Raw genomic sequence first — 11,869 nt, 5'->3', positions numbered from 1 at the left:
ACCAATCAGCGCTTGGAAAGGCGTTCCCTTTCCTGTGTTTGTGGTTGTGGAAGCCCCCCTTCGAGGGGCCTGAAGTTTGAAGAGCAGCCGCGGGTGGCTGGTCTAACGCAGTCCCTTTGATTCCTGCACAGATGTAAATGAACGTCCCCACTGAAACTCGAGGTTTTGGCGTGAGGCTGGGGGAGTCTGGTGAGCTTTTACTGTTCAAGTGAAGAAAGTTGAAAGGCAGTGGCGCTGTTCGGAGATGGAGTCCAACCCCCGCTCAGGTTAATGATATTTCCAGCCTGTAGTCCTGGGTTCAGAACGCGAAGAAGTTTGTGCGCGAACACGAGGGACGCGAGTTCTGGAAGAGTTTCTCTGTCACAGGCGGCGTCAGCTGGATTTTTTTGCAATTTAAGACCAGAAATGGTTGGTAGCTTGGATTTGCCAAATGTAATCGACGGAGATCCTCTGGATATGAGCTGCACCAGGACTGATAGAGGACTCGATAGCCCGGACTCTGGTTTACCCCCGAGTCCGAGCCCCAGCGCCTGGCTGCAGTCTGTGGGTGCAGAGAAAGCCGGTGGTGTGAACCTGGTGTCTGAGGAAGAAGGAAGGGCCTCCCTGGTATGTAATATCTGCTGTGCTTTACAATATACCTGATGTTAGAAACTCCAGAGTTCAGATGTGGAACTTTGAAGAGCATGTTTTTGTTTTGTTTTCCCCGATCAAATATATTGTTTTATGGATCTTTTAACCAGTAGGATATACTTGCAAACTCCGGTTTACTGATCATAGTTGACATGGGCATTATTTTACAAAATGCTGTCCCACTTCTATTTTAGTACAAGATGCATGCTGCCATTTTTCTCAGATATGCTTCCAACTGCCTTTCTACAGAAAATTATGCAAAACTTTATTGATGCGCATGCCTCAGGTTGATATTTATGCATGTGGTGGATTTATAAGAATTTTCTTTTATTTCCTTTTTTTTCAGATTTCAGCTTCAACAAGTGGAAATATCCCACAACTGCAGCCTCTGTCCTTTGGGGAAGGCATATCCCTTGATTTGTTACCATCAAAAGAACTGAGGTAGGTTGACCTTATCAGAGCAAGACATAATTGGTATACATGCCGTCCAGGGCCTAATGCTGGCCTGTGGAGTGCTCTGAAAAGTACTTAAAATTTTACTGGGTAGTTTGGTGAGAAAATGTATTAGTTATAATAAAGGTTAAATTATTCATCAAATAACATTTTCATTAAAAAAAAAGACTAGAGTTGTTTCCTGCCATTTAAATTGGACTTTGCTCTTAATTTAGCTCTGATTAGCTGCTGCCCTGTAGGGGAAAATTTAAATCCATTCATACTTTATATAAACTCTGGATAACTGCTTGTGACCTTTTGGTGAAACACTGGTTCAATTGTTGATTGAAATCTGATGCTTGTTCACTAACGTTTTATCTCATCTCCAGATACACATCATTTGTGAACTATGACTCAGACCGTCACTTCATCCAAAACGTGGCCCTCCAGCCGAGGGCCCAGGGCCTCCAACACTGCCAGCAGACAATTGTGGTTTTACCGCACAGTACATGGCGTCACTACAAGACCCAGCTGGACCTCCAGCCCCACCATCAGCCCAACCGCTACAAGAGCACCACAATCATCTACCCCAAGAAAACTAGCACAGTCTACATAACGGAGCTGAACTACGACTCCCATCGACTGTCCAGGCGCTTCTTGTCCAGCGTGGAGCTGGAGGTGGCTGGGAGCAGGAGGCTGTTTCAGTGAAGGAGGAGATGAAGGGGCATCCTGTCCTGATCTGTCCACTTAAGTTGCACTGAAAGTCAGTTCAAGCTCATGTGTTTTTTTTTTTTTTTGTTTGTTTGTTTGTTTTTTTGTTTCCCATCACAAAGAGAAACATCTATAGACATGGTAATTTTTTCTCTGGCCTATTGTTTTGTTTCTAGCCCACCAGAGTTGTGGTTTCTGGGCTGGAGGTCGTCACAGTTAAACAAGCTAGGTCCTCCTCTTTGGGCTTTTTAAAATCCATCACTGAAACCTAAACATCTACCAAATGCTCTTAAATTTTAGTCTCTTATCAGATGTTTTTGTGGTCCTGCTTGATCAGAGAACGGAGCTTATTTCTGGGAGGAGGTGGATGCGTTTGCTTTGAAGCTTAATGTTGATGCTAGCGACCAACCTGCTGTTATGTTTGTGTGTCTTCCTTGTAGTCGCTATCCAAAACTGTGGATAGGAATGGATCTGCTCTGGTACAGCAAAGATGAGAATTGATTTTTACGAAGTTGGTCTTTTATGCATTTATGGCCCGGTAGGTTTATTGAAAGGACTATTAAGTGCTCCTTTATTATGTGAGAAGATTTTTTTTTTATCTAGGGACAAACTCAACTCATCTTGCACCAAGATGAGTTTTTTCCATTAGCACATCCACTATCATCTGATCAAGCACTCAAAGTATTTTAATGTCTTTAAAGATTTATTAACTTTTTAAAGATGCAACAGGGCTTTTAATTGGCCTATGTGTCAGTCTAATTAGTTTTGACATGAGAGGGCTGTTGAACAGATTACTTTGGACTTCATAGGTAATAGATGAGATCCACATAGTGTGTAGGTGAAATCCTTTTCCTAGACTTCCAGGTTCTTAATCTGTTTTTATTTGCAGAATATTTTCAATGTACGCGGCGTAGTGCAGCGCTCTTCCATCCCTTTTTATCAACATTCATCTGCACATCCAGTTCATGTGATGTAAATGCTTTGAAGATGTGTTTGTTTCCAGTGTGTAAATTTAAATTGACCCTGTAGCACAAATGGCACCGTATTTAGGTATTTACTAATAATACCATAAATCACTGGCTTACTGCATTCCACTACTAATTGTGGTGTGACTTTTTTTTCTTTTTTAATTTTTATTTATTCTGAGTGAGTTTTTAAAAACTAATTAACATGCTCTTTCCACTGTTATTCGTGTTATTTTGAAATGCCTCCTGTGCCTTATTCATTTCCATCACTTGGTTGATGTCTGAATAAAATAAACACTTATTCAATATTTGAAAGTTTGTCTTTTATTTTGAACATTGTGTGATTACTCCTAGATATTAGACATTGTCTGCATATCAATTTTAACTGATAAACCTTGTTAAACTTTTTCTATTTCAAACTTTGGGTAAGATGCTACCAAATTTGAAAAGGTTATTGATGTGATAAATCTAAATGTTTGACAAGAAATATGTTGAGGGTGAATGTGCTCCTAAAATGCGCACACACACCATAATTCCAAAATTCAGTCCTGCATAAAATTTGAAAAAAAATGAATTTATGTTTCTTTTTTGAGAAGGGGTCATTTGCTTTAACGTTTGTTTTTTAGTCCAATCTTTTCAGTCTTGTGCAACTGTAGTGCCCTCTTGTGGCTCTACCGTGAAGGTACAATGTAAGGTAATTTTCCAGCAAGGTCTGGTCTTGCGTTTTTACTTGCATAATGTGTATTTATAAGTATCAATACTATTCATATACCAGAAGTACATCATTGCTTTTGTAGGAACTATTACCTCATGGTTTTCGGATCATTTCATTTGTCATTGAAACGTTTTTAAGCACGTCTTGATTGTGCCTGTTCACCTTCGGTTCTTTCCGTTTCTGTAGGGAAAAAGGTTCCGCATAATTCATGCCCTCCTGCAATTTAAAAATGTGATGGTCTTTGTATAGAGTGCTGAAATTATATTTATTTATTCAAAGATTAGTTGACTTGGAAATTGAAGTTGATGTTACATTGTGTACTTGAGTGTTTTTATTTTTTATTTTTCCCAAATGTTTCAACTTACGGTTTTGTCTTCACGTTTCCTACATTAGCCAACTTTTTGGGAAGTACACCAGGAATTCAGATTTTTCCCTAGGGACTCTGAAGCCAGCGTGACGTCGAAGTAAAACCGAAATAAAAACGTTCGTTTTTTATTATTTCAATGTTTCTACTATCATTTGTTACTTTGGGAATCATACTAATACCAATAAAAGTAAAAAATATATATTTCAAAAACGAAGAAACTGACGTGTTGTGTGACGTTTCGGTTCAGAGGTCAAAACACACGCCCTCGTTTCCTGCCAGCGTGCGCGCGGCTCTTCAGTTGTTTTCACTTTCCACACATTTGTTTTCCCACCAATGGACGTCTGAGAGAGGATTTTCGTGCTTCGGAATAAAGCCTTCTCTTTATTACGAAACCAATTATATTAGATGTCATGTCGTAGTGTTAGTTTTTCAGTCCGTGTACTATTCTGGAAACCCGGACAGTTAGCGTGTGGCTAACAAGTTATACATGAAGAATGAAGACAGGCAGCGTTAACAGCAGCATCATGGACATGTTTGAACAGGGGAAAGTCCTGAAGATCTGCGCCCCTATGGTTCGATATTCAAAGTAAGATTTTTCTGTAGCTAGCATTGCATTAGATAACTCAGTTTGATCTCCAAAGGTTACCATTTGTGGTGTGTCTGTTGCTGCTAGTATCTGTTTCTCACAGGTTGGCGTTCAGGTCTCTAGTCAGGAAGTACAACTGTGACATCTGCTTCACCCCTATGATAGTTGCAACTGACTTTTTACGATCTGTCAAAGCCAGAGACAGCGAGTTTACCACCAACGAACGTGAGTGCTCTCACTCTAAATATCACTTATCACCTCTGTAATAACAGAGGCAGAGTAGAAATACTAAAACTGCTAAAACTTTTTTTCCGCAGGTGATCGACCCCTCATAGTGCAGTTTGCTGCCCATGATGCTCAGACCCTGGCTGATGCAGCTTGCGTGGTGGCACCTTTCTCAGATGGAGTTGACCTCAACTGTGGCTGTCCGCAGAGGTGCTGCTCATTGGGGCAAAAGCCCTGAGCCAGTCTATTTTTTCCTTCTGTTTTATTTCTATCATTTTGGGTGATTGATATCTAATGAACACAAATGTTTGCCTGTACTGATTCATGTCCAAGGGACAATTATGCACAAATGTGTTCAACTCCATGCCCTTTGAGCATATGTCTAAACCTTTCAAATTATTTGAATAGTGTATCTGGTGTGTTTTCAGGTGGGCTATGTCATCTGGTTATGGCGCATGCCTCATTAACAAGCCTGAACTTGTTAAAGACATGGTGAGACACGTCAGAAACCAGGTGGGCAATCCAAACTACACTGCTTCCATCAAGATCAGGTAAGCCCTGTAACACTTGGATAATTCATTGGTCATGTAACCTTTACAGGTCCCTGTCCCCTACAATCACAAAGCTTAATTAATTTTCTTGGGATTATATGTGATAAACAAACAGAAAGTAGTGCATCAGTCTAAACCAGAAGAGAAATGATATGTGGTCTTCAAAGTTTTATTTATTTACTTTTACAAATTGTAACTGAAACGTGTGGCATGCATTTCTAGTCAGTCTCATTTGCCCTGTTACCCCTAATTCAAATCCAGTGCAGCGAATTGCCTACATCACCCACCTAATTAGCACATAATCTGTCTGTATTTTTATTTAATCTCAGCACAAATCCAACACTTTTTGAAAGACCTCAGTTCTATAATAGCATCATGAAGAGACACACAAAACAGGTCATGGAGAAAATTGTGAACACATTTATAGCAGGATTATCTACTAAGACAAAATGAAAAACAAAATTTTTTGTCATGGATCCCAAGATTCCTGGCGGTGCCCTTTCAGGCACACTTGAACCAGAAGAATAGGCAAACATCTGAATCGTTTCATGTATAAAATTTGAAGAGGAGTTCCTCAAAAGATGTAATTGACGCAAACAGGGTTTTACAAAATGTAGATTCAAAAACTCTTCAAACATCTGTGTGAAGAAGTTAAGAAATTTGTCAACTGCTTACTTTTCCTTTCACCTGTGGTTGTGACGTGACAAAATGTGAAAACTTTCTCCACTTTAATGCTAGGTAGCAGTTTGTTTTACAGTGGTGTTCTAAAGAAACTTCTGCATCCACAGGATCCACAAGGACTTGAGGAGGACGGTGGATCTGTGTCAGAAAGCTGAATCAGCTGGTGTGTCGTGGATAACAGTCCATGGTCGTACAGCAGAGGAACGCCACCAACCAGTTCATTATGACGCCATTAAGACAATCAAGGACAGTGTATCAGTTCCTGTCATTGCCAATGGAGACATAAAGTACCTTCGTGATGTGGAGTCTACTCACCAGCTTACTGGTGTGGATGGTATGTTTGCTTGACCAGCCGTCATACATTCATGGGTGCCGACATGTTTCCTTTAGTTTCTAATGCTTTCCTTATTTGGGCCTTACTGTACAGGTGTGATGGCCGCTCGGGGCTTGCTGGCAAACCCTGCCATGTTTGCAGGATATGAGGATACTCCGCTGCAGTGTATATGGGACTGGGTGGACATTTCCCTTGAGCAGGGCACTCCATTCACATGCTTCCATCATCATCTTATCTACATGCTGGAAAGGGTCAGCTCCCAGCCTGAGAGAAAGGTGTTCAATTCCCTGTCCAGTACCTCTTCTGTAATAGAGTACCTCCAGAACACATACGGGACAGTTCAAGATATTGAAACATGAGCATTAATGAATATCATCACTTTACTTTGTAGTTTTATTTTTATGGTGAATAAAATTTTAAAGTTTTGTTTGTATTGTCTCTATTTAGGTATTTTCCTCATGTTTGTGCAAATGTTTTCTATAAATTATTTCTATTAATTTTTAGTTAATGGTGGTCTTTCAACCAGCACATTGCCCAACTCTGCAAGGACAAGCTCCCACCCTGTATGTCATGCCATGCAAATATTAAATCTTAATCACATGAAACAGACCGACTATTCTCATTTAAAGCAGGCCTTTAAATAAAGACCCGGCACTAAAAAATGTTCCCTGTACTCTGCATAGCAAAACTTGTTGATTTAAGAAAGGATAACCTATCTTTCATGGGTTTTGTGTTTACAAGAATTTACTTGCAAGACAAAGAAAATGAGTATTGACCAAATGACTGCAGAGGGTCTACATTCAAAGACTGGTTCAGATGGTTAATCTGAACCAGTCATTAAGAGTTTGAGTTCGCCACAGTAGGGTCGCGTGACCAATGACCAGCTGAGCCAATCACGTGTTAGTATGTGCTAACTTACGTACTAATTACGTACATTCAAATATTGTAGTAATTAGTTACATAGAATATTGAATGTTGGCACTTTCATTCTTTCGTCTTAAAGTAATCATTTTGAAAGCGAAGCATCTCAAATGAAATACGCTATTAACAGCTTATACATTATATAAGTATGCAGCCCACATGCAGTAATTATACACTGTGAAGCTGGCAAACTTGTTGCGTTTTTGTGTTTGCAAATGTTGACACGAAAAAGAAAAGAGATAGTGACAAAATTATCACAGAGGACCTGCATTCAAATTCTAAAAAATACTGTGATGTAGATATAAATATCTATATTTATATCCACATATATGTAGATATGTATAGCATACATGTCTACGTCATAGATTTACAGGATGTGACATAAGTTTCCATAGAAAAAAATAAACATTTTATATTGGACAACAGATTTATATAATGTTCTCTATATGATTAATGAACCTATATTATTGTATACAAATGAGCTGAAATTAGTTGATTCTAAAGTTTGGTGTCTCTTTTATTTAAAAAATGCTACAGTTTCTAAACAAAGCTTTTGTTTAAAAAAAAAAATCAAAACAAAGCAAATATGCCACTCCAAATATGGCGGACCCGCTGACGTGTCCTTTCTACGAGGCAGGGAAGCCAAAGCGTACTTATCAGTGTGATTGAGGCTGAAGCAGGAAGAGGTAGAACAGGAAGACAAACTTTACTCTATGAAGAAACTCCCCCTCAGTTTTAGCATTTTGACGATTTACTGGTAAGTAAAAGCGAAATACAACCCGAATGCTGCATTTATGCATTTAGTGCAAATATAACTTCTTTCTGTTCGTGGCGTCATTTCCTTGTTAACAGTAGCACTAGCCTAAGCAGTAAGTAGGTTAGATAGATTTGTGAGATAGGAAAACGTGGTTTCACTGCAAAAAATAGCTCATTTTAAAACACTTTGGAATTTGCTCTTATTTCATATGAAACCTTTTTTCTCATTTGTATTCGAAAGCAACACTTGCAAGTTAAAGTTCTGTGAATTGTAAACAGGGGATTTACGTTCTGTTTTCTGCAAAACTAGCTAAGATTGTGCTTTAGCACAAGAATGTGTTAAGAATGTGGTTGCCAAGATTTCCTCTTAAGCTTCCCTGTGTTTCTTTATTTTCAGAATCAAAAGATGACTTTGCAGTGGACTGCTGTGGCGCTCTTTCTCTATGCAGAGATTGTCGTCATTCTCATCCTCTGCATACCTTTCATTTCAGCCAGAAGGTAGGAATGGGAGTACCTGGATGAGATATTTTTATTTTTTTATGGCCCAAGTAGTGACATATTATTTTGAAGCACATACCTAATATTGCAATTTAGTTTTTTTGAATAGCACCAATGAAATAATTACATGCAAGTCGTGGCTTTCACTCATCTCCATGCAAAACTTCTATTTTTTTAAGTATCGAGTAAGACGAGAAAAGCAGCGCATTTATATTAAGGACATGCACTTTTAATACTGCTTTCTTGGCCATCCTCAAAATAAGCTGAATTTCAGCTGAGTACTTTCCCCTTTTAGACGTCTTTTGGTAATTGAGCATCATGTAACATCACTTTGATAAACTGTTGCAACATACGGGAATAGACATAAGTTTCAAAACAATGTTTCTTTTTTCCCCTTGCAGATGGCAGAGTATTTTCCAGCTAAGAATTTGGAGCTGGATGGCGAGGTTCTGGAACAAAGTTTTCCTCACCATGATCATAGTCCTTATTGTTCTCTTTCTTGGTAAGAGTAAATGTCTCTGGTCTGTGCCATGCTACCAACAATTTTGGTCTATATTACCTTCATATTGCACTCATAAACAAACAATCCCATACTCACGTGCATTAAAGTATTTTGATGAAATATGGAAATAATTGTGAAATTTGGAAATTTCAGCTACTGTTTATTTTAGCATTTTTTCTTGAAATGCATTAACAGTACCAAGAAGTCAGTGTTTTTCATGTATTTATTTTATTTGTTTTGGATTGTTTTTATTCTTGGAACAGATGTCTGATAAACAGAAATCTTTGGACTTTGATTCCAGAAAAAATATTTAAGTTTCTCTCTAAATATCATGTACAGATTTCCTGTTCTTTTTGTCATTCTTTAGATGCCGTACGAGAGGTCAGAAAATACTCAAGTAAAGAAATCGGCACAGATACCAAAGTGCAACCAAACATGTTTGACCACCTTCACATGAAGCTTTTCCGGGCTCAAAGGAACCTCTACATCTCTGGTTTCTCAGTTTTCCTCTGGCTGTGAGTTTCCAAATTAATGTACTCTAAACCCAATTCTTTGTTTAAAGCTGCAGGATGTAGCTTTTATAAGACAATATGTTTTTTACTTATTTGTTAACGCTATGTCCTGGCCATATAATATAATAATCAGTGAAAAAGGCAAACGCTCCCAGTCTGAAATAACCAATCAGAGCCGGGAGGAGGGTCTTAGCAATCATCCTCAAATAAGTGCTGCCATTTTGTCCCCTTATTCTCTGTTGCTGTTTTCAGGGTTATGAAGCGAATGATCACTTTAATTAATCAGCTGGCAGCCGTGTCGGGGACCACAGCTGCTCTGCAAATGCAGGCTGATGATGCTAATAAAGCAGTGGAGAAGTACACAAAGGACAATGAGCAGCTGAAAAGGGTAGGCCTCACTTATTTTTTCCAGCTACTAAAATAAAGATTTTTATTTCTTATTGTTTGCAATGTTTTTTCTTCTTTGTAGTGCTGATCTTTCTCTTTTGTCTTTCAGTTTTTTCACTCAGTTGTGTTTGAGTTTGATGTCTTTGTTTTTGTTAAAATAAGGTTTTCCTTTGATTTCAGATGCTGATGGAAGGAGTTGGTGAAAGGGCAACAGCAGAGGGCATGGAGCTGTTGAGGACAGAAGTGGACAAGCTGAAACATGAGCTGAAGTCCTCTAATGACAGTTAGTTTTCATGTCATTTCCATGTTATTTGCATGTGAAGCAGCTGTAAGCTACTTTTAAATGAGTTGAATCAACCAGTCTGTTAGGTTATAAAAAATGTAATATCTTGACCTCTTAATAAAACGCATTTAACCAGAGGAGTAAAATACACCTTTCCATTGAGTTTGTTACAATTGAACTTGTAAAGAACAGTAGATTAAAAGAAGATAATATGTTTTGGCTAAGCTAAGAGTTCATTGTGGCTAATGAAATTTAACTGCTTAATACAAATAGCCAGGAGATCAAAATCCAAAGGTTGTTATCGTAGTTTTTATACTCTGATACAACTAAGGTTCAGTATTGCCTTTTGAAGCAGGTGAATGCACAGATTTAGTTTTTATGTGTGATTGCATCTTTTGCAGCCTTGAAAAAGTCTCAGGCAGAGGCAAATGGGACAAAGAAGCAGATGGAGGGACTTGCTCGAGAGTATGAGAGACTGCTGAAGGAACATCAGGAGCTTCAGGTAATCCTAAACGTAGAAACAGCAGGACGATGCAAACGGAGGGTTTACAGTTGTCACCACACAATACACACACACTTAATGCAACACACACTTAATCTAGCAAAAATGTTATCCTGTGAGGCACATCGCAGGTTGTATTTCATTGTTGACCTGGTGCCAATGTACTATAAGTCGTATGCTTTAAGTGTTTCTGGTATAGATCAAGATAAAACATAATGGATTTAATTAAAGTGTTTTATATGTTTAACTTTGAAGCTTGAATATAATTGTATCTGGTATCATAATGCTGTTTATCATTTTTATTTTTATTTTTTTCCAGAATCGTCATGATAATGGGAACAAAAAAGACGACTAGTGGTGGTAATTAAACTTTCCCAAATCAGCAAGAAAGCCATTGCAAAATGTCACATCCATTTGATAAACCTGACAAGCAGACTTTGGACTGAGAGTTGTGATGGTTTAAAATTTGATGAATATTTTTTTTGTTGTTAATTGATGATCACTTTGTATTTCCACTCGCTGCAGTGTTACTGAAAGAATTTCTGAAAGCAATCAGCAAACACTTCATGCAGGATAAGGTGATTATTTTATCACAGAGCATGTCACAAGTTAAATTAAGTTGTGAGCTTTCTTATTCAAGCTGTTGATTCTGGTCCTTTAAACAAATTAGAGTGCTGAATGTGCTGAAAGCTAAAGACATCCAATCCTGTATTCAAAGGTTATGAAAAAAAAATGCTTTCGTTTCAAACACGTTTTTATATTACGATTGCATAATGCAGCTACCTCTTCTGCACCTCCATGTTAACATAAAGCATGCACATGCTTCTTTGTAGGTAAAGCTTAAATGTAGGGTTTGGCTTAAATGAACCATCTTCACATTTACAATGTTCTCTCTCATACAGTCATAATTCTGCCATGTAGTAGAACGTAGAAAACACCATCCTTAGCTTTCACCCATTTGTGATAAATAAATAGTATGAATGCATATAATTAAAGTCAAAATAGATTTGTGTTTTTCAAAGTGTTTGTACCCTAATGGGTTCCTAGACTTCTATAGTTGTTGCACTGCATTTCTCACTTATGGTTTACAAAACAGGAATGTATGATTATTTTATTGCGCATCTTGCCGTTATTTTGGTTAACATATGTCACTGTGATTGCTTGTTCTCCATGCTAAAGAAGTTGAGGTAGTGATTCACAGCATGGTTTGTATGACCTATCCAGGTTGTTTTCTTTTGTATAAAGACATTCAGTTGAAGTGCCTTTTTTAGCTGTGCTTTAATAAAAATAGGTTTGGTTATCATGTGCTTT

General features: G+C 38.1%; 2 protein-coding genes across 2 annotated transcripts; both read left to right on the top strand.

Moving 5' to 3' along the window:
- Nucleotides 1–86: 86 nt before the first annotated feature.
- On the top strand, nucleotides 87–3,046 carry rflnb (refilin B). Its single transcript, XM_055028410.1, has 3 exons — nucleotides 87–606; nucleotides 977–1,071; nucleotides 1,452–3,046. Exons 1-3 carry the CDS (start codon nucleotides 271–273, stop codon nucleotides 1,768–1,770), a joined length of 750 nt encoding a protein of 249 aa, XP_054884385.1. The 5' UTR covers nucleotides 87–270; the 3' UTR covers nucleotides 1,771–3,046.
- Nucleotides 3,047–4,090: 1,044 nt separating this feature from the next.
- Nucleotides 4,091–11,861, top strand: dus4l (dihydrouridine synthase 4-like (S. cerevisiae)). The gene is made up of 14 exons (XM_055028071.1): nucleotides 4,091–4,406; nucleotides 4,510–4,631; nucleotides 4,724–4,841; nucleotides 5,060–5,182; nucleotides 5,971–6,197; nucleotides 6,291–6,553; nucleotides 7,858–7,875; nucleotides 8,272–8,372; nucleotides 8,774–8,874; nucleotides 9,242–9,389; nucleotides 9,639–9,774; nucleotides 9,954–10,056; nucleotides 10,458–10,558; nucleotides 10,878–11,861. Exons 1-14 carry the CDS (start codon nucleotides 4,315–4,317, stop codon nucleotides 10,911–10,913), a joined length of 1,689 nt encoding a protein of 562 aa, XP_054884046.1. The 5' UTR covers nucleotides 4,091–4,314; the 3' UTR covers nucleotides 10,914–11,861.
- The last annotated feature ends 8 nt before the right edge of the window (nucleotides 11,862–11,869 follow it).

The sequence above is a fragment of the Poeciliopsis prolifica genome, unplaced genomic scaffold (genome assembly GCF_027474105.1).
Source record: "Poeciliopsis prolifica strain line A6 unplaced genomic scaffold, Auburn_PproV2 SCAFFOLD004, whole genome shotgun sequence".
Classification (NCBI taxonomy): domain Eukaryota; kingdom Metazoa; phylum Chordata; class Actinopteri; order Cyprinodontiformes; family Poeciliidae; genus Poeciliopsis; species Poeciliopsis prolifica.
Note: the sequence above shows the minus strand (reverse complement) of the source record. Positions and strands in the feature narration are given on the sequence as shown.